This window comes from Lolium rigidum, chromosome 1, assembly GCF_022539505.1.
Source record: "Lolium rigidum isolate FL_2022 chromosome 1, APGP_CSIRO_Lrig_0.1, whole genome shotgun sequence".
Lineage (NCBI taxonomy): Eukaryota > Viridiplantae > Streptophyta > Magnoliopsida > Poales > Poaceae > Lolium > Lolium rigidum.
The window spans coordinates 34,332,411-34,336,025 of record NC_061508.1 but is presented as its reverse complement, the minus strand read 5'-3'; the positions used below and the strand labels follow the sequence as shown (position 1 = coordinate 34,336,025).

Below are 3,615 nucleotides of genomic sequence, written 5' to 3'. Positions count from 1 at the left end.
GAGTTGACTATAAGCGTATGCAATTGAGAAACTACAAACTGAGAAAATCATGTGCGAGTGTTGCACTCAACAGCGACCTAGTCCAGAACAACTTGACCAGAAAATCATGTCAAGCAAATATTTGTAACTTGTGGTGTGCATTGTTGCAAGTATTAGAAAGGAACATGTTGGTTCCATAACGTACTGATTAGCAGAGCTACTGTGCTCAGCTAGAGATGTCAACGCTCCAATGTTAGCCGGCACAACCTCTTTCCCTATCGCCGTATAGCGTACAAAGAGTTGATCTTAACAAGTGTTGATGCTCATTGTCCTTGATCACAAGCACCAACTGCAAGACATAAATTTCCTCAGCTCAAACAATATGACTCATCTTCACTGATTGAGCTGGAAAAACATATATCAACCCCTTCAATAGATAAGTACGGAAATGCTTAGCGAAGACATGCATTTAACCGAGTAACAATGGTACACAATACCATTTTGTTCCAAAGATTTTCAGCATGAATTTCAGGTCAACAAATGAGCTCCATTCATATAGAGAAATCTGCATCCTACTGGTATCTATCAAACATGTCAGCTAGCTCACCAAACAAATGTAGTGGTTGTTCAGCTCACTACAATTCAAAAATCTATCAACACGTGGTCTTCATATGGCAAGTACAACATGGTAAGCTCGGTATGGTCATCGTACATGATCAAGTAAGAACAACTCCACTACCTTACTATAAATTGGGAGAGTATTGCCAACCGTCACGATATTTCAGAGAAATTGACTGACATGAAGTTCGTTCCACTGTCATTGTCCCTCAGTGCCGGTAGTGGCGCTAGACATGGAAGGCATCAGAGAATGGGGACATGCGAACTCAGTCTCACGTTCTTTATCATTCTGGTCTCAAAGCCACAATCTTTATCACTCCGGTCATTCCCGGTAATTCCACTCCTGAGAAACCTAGTTGAAAGTACAATTGCAGGAACGATGACTAGTTTACCACATCTTCGGTAAGCAGCAAACTAGTCCAATATATCTTGACTTGGAAGCTGCCAATCCAGTATAATACAAATACAGCTTTAGTTCGAGAAATTTAGTATAGAAGAATGTTGGCCAATATGGTAATATGTTTACGCCATGTCAATATACTAGATGCTAATTACCCCCAAAATCCGCAATAACCATGACAAGGTACTCAAGCAGACTCCCAGCATTGCAGCAAATGATGAAATAGCGTATTAGCAAAACAAAGCATCAGATACCCAGAATTGGCTACAAATTCAAAGTTTTGCAGTCTTTTGTGCCAATTACAATAAGGTAGAACAAAAATACAACATAGAGTGTTCCAGTCTCATACTAGTTCCACAGATAGATACTCAAGTAGGGTACAGAACATAGATCCATTGCAACATATCACTTCAGACTTTTGCGATCAAACTGACATTTAAGCTAGATATAAAAGTATACAAACATAACTACTGCTCAACAGAGGCGCCTGACACAAGCACTTCTTGATGTCCAGAATACTTATTCCTGAAAAATGAAGTGGGGTAGTTATGGAAATGGAAACTGAAGTATAACAGTGAGTTATTTCCACAGTTGCAGATGCTTACCCTTTGTCTATATGTACAGGCACCAATTGACCTCAGAGCCTCAGTAGAAATCGGCAGAAATGGGCATGTCATCGAAAGTCCAAAGGTCCATGTTGCTTACCATGTCCTCAGACCCGTCACAGCTTAGAATGTTGTCGAGTGACTCATCTGAAGCACCATCCATGAGGAACTTCATGTATGGTTCCAAGTCGGCGAGATCAACATTGGCAGTATCCATCACAGGAGGTAGTGATGCATCACTGGCATTGTTCTGAAGGAATGCAGATTCATCAACCTCGGTCGAGGTGGGAATGGATGCAAGCACAGATGTGATATCAGGGGTCTTGGTACCATTCTCCCAGCTAAATTCTGAGCAACCAAAGGAGTTGCTCCCCTGGTCAGAGGAAAGATTCATGAAAGGAGCTCCAACAGCATTTATTGTAGGCACGAATGACATGTTCTGAGGCTGCACAAATGGCTCACAGACGGTGTAGTCAGCAAGAGGATAGGAGTACGCGTTTGTGTTGGCCACGGCATTGACTACCGGCTTCTCTTCGGTGTTGAACTCAGGCAACGTCACAAAGGTAGGCTTAGCACAGCGCTTTTGAGAAGCCACAGGAGCCTCATCTGGGAAATTGACCTTTGCCTTCTTGCCACGGATCCTTCTTGCTTCAGCATCATAGGCTCTGGCAGCTTCCTCGGCAGAGTTGTAAGTGCCAAGCCAGACACGGACACCCTTGCGAGGGTCTCTGATTTCAGCAGCCCATTTACCCCAAGGGCGGCGGCGGATGCCCCTGAATTGGGTCTTTCTCTTCCTTTTGGCGGACCCTGATGCACAGCCATCAACAGCAGCAGCAGCTGTACATGCATGAATTCTATCAGGATGAAGCAGTGAGATAAAGATTCAAGTTTACACATAAAGTCAGGGTAAGTCAAAACTTAACATTAACGAAAAGTCTAATTCTCATAAACAGCCCAACTCATATGCTCGTGAGGAAGCTCGATCTATTCACCAATAGGAGTTTACCCACGTCATATCATATTCATGATTTAGGAGAGTTGTCCTAAAAACAAAGGATCGACACGGCGCCAGAGATTGTGTTCAAGAAAAAAGACACGGCACCAGAGACTAGACGAATCGACAACACGCTGAATTAACGGACTTGAGATGAACAATTGCAAAGATTTAACTTCAAGGTAAACAAATCGAAGATGCAACTATCTAATCCGAGCAGCAGATCACCTGGAAAAGGTCAAATCGATCTCCGAAATCCTAAACAGAATCAACATGAGATTCAACAGATCCAAAGCCGGTGACCCAAAAAAGGCAATACCTGCGGCGACGCGTTTCCTGGCGGCGGAGAAGGGCTTGGCCTCGTCCTCGGACCAGATCTCGGCCTCCCCGAGCCCCTGCTCGAAGCCCTCGAAGTCGGCCTCGAAGTCCTCGTAGCTCTCCTCCTCCTCGGGCGCGCGGCGGCGCCTCGCGACCACGGCATCCCCCCTCGGCCCCTTCTTCTTCTGGTTCCGCCAGAGGGGGCCGTCCGTGACCCGGCGCGGCGGCGGGATGATGTCGGAGAGGATCGCGCCGCCGCACATGGCTGGTGTCTGGTGGGGTGGAACAAGGGGAAGAGCGACAGAGCAAAAGCGAAGAAACGAGAGACGGCTGGCTCGGTTGGTGTGTGATGCGTTGTTGCGCACTTGGCTTCAGAAAGGAAATGGCCCCGGCGGAGAGCGCATAAATACTTGCTAGGAAACTCCGCGAGGTGACGCCACTTTTTTTTCTTCCGAAACTAAGGCAAAAAAAAGAAAAATAAATAGAACAAGACGTGACAGCACTAGGTCTGGAATTCGAGCCGCTCGGCTCGCTAAAATTCGGTCAACTAGCCGACTCGACTTATTTAACAACCAAGCTTGAGAGAGTCGCGTTTCCCAAATCGTTCTCTAAAAGATTTGGGATACGCCGGATAAAAAAAAGTTTTCCGTCGCCAGAGTCATTTTTTGTTCGGTGCGGCCCGATGCGGTGTTCGGCGTCTC

General features: G+C 45.8%; 1 protein-coding gene across 1 annotated transcript; it reads right to left on the bottom strand.

Annotated features, from left to right (window-relative positions):
• Window positions 1–1,262: 1,262 nt before the first annotated feature.
• LOC124685188 (ethylene-responsive transcription factor 1-like) lies at window positions 1,263–3,272 on the bottom strand. Its single transcript, XM_047219518.1, has 3 exons — window positions 2,916–3,272; window positions 1,603–2,436; window positions 1,263–1,521 (listed from the first exon to the last, which is right to left on the bottom strand). The coding sequence occupies exons 1-2, from the start codon at window positions 3,175–3,177 to the stop codon at window positions 1,643–1,645; spliced, it is 1,056 nt and encodes a 351-aa protein (XP_047075474.1). The 5' UTR covers window positions 3,178–3,272; the 3' UTR covers window positions 1,263–1,521; window positions 1,603–1,642.
• Window positions 3,273–3,615: the final 343 nt, after the last annotated feature.

Coding starts and splice junctions, on each gene's coding strand:
- LOC124685188 (XM_047219518.1), bottom strand. CDS start 3,177: ATGTGCGGCGGCGCGATCCTCTCCGACATCATCCCGCCGCCGCGCCGG. Junction 2,437..2,915: donor CAGGAAACGCGTCGCCGCAG/GTATTGCCTTTT, acceptor CATGTACAGCTG/CTGCTGCTGTTGATGGCTGT.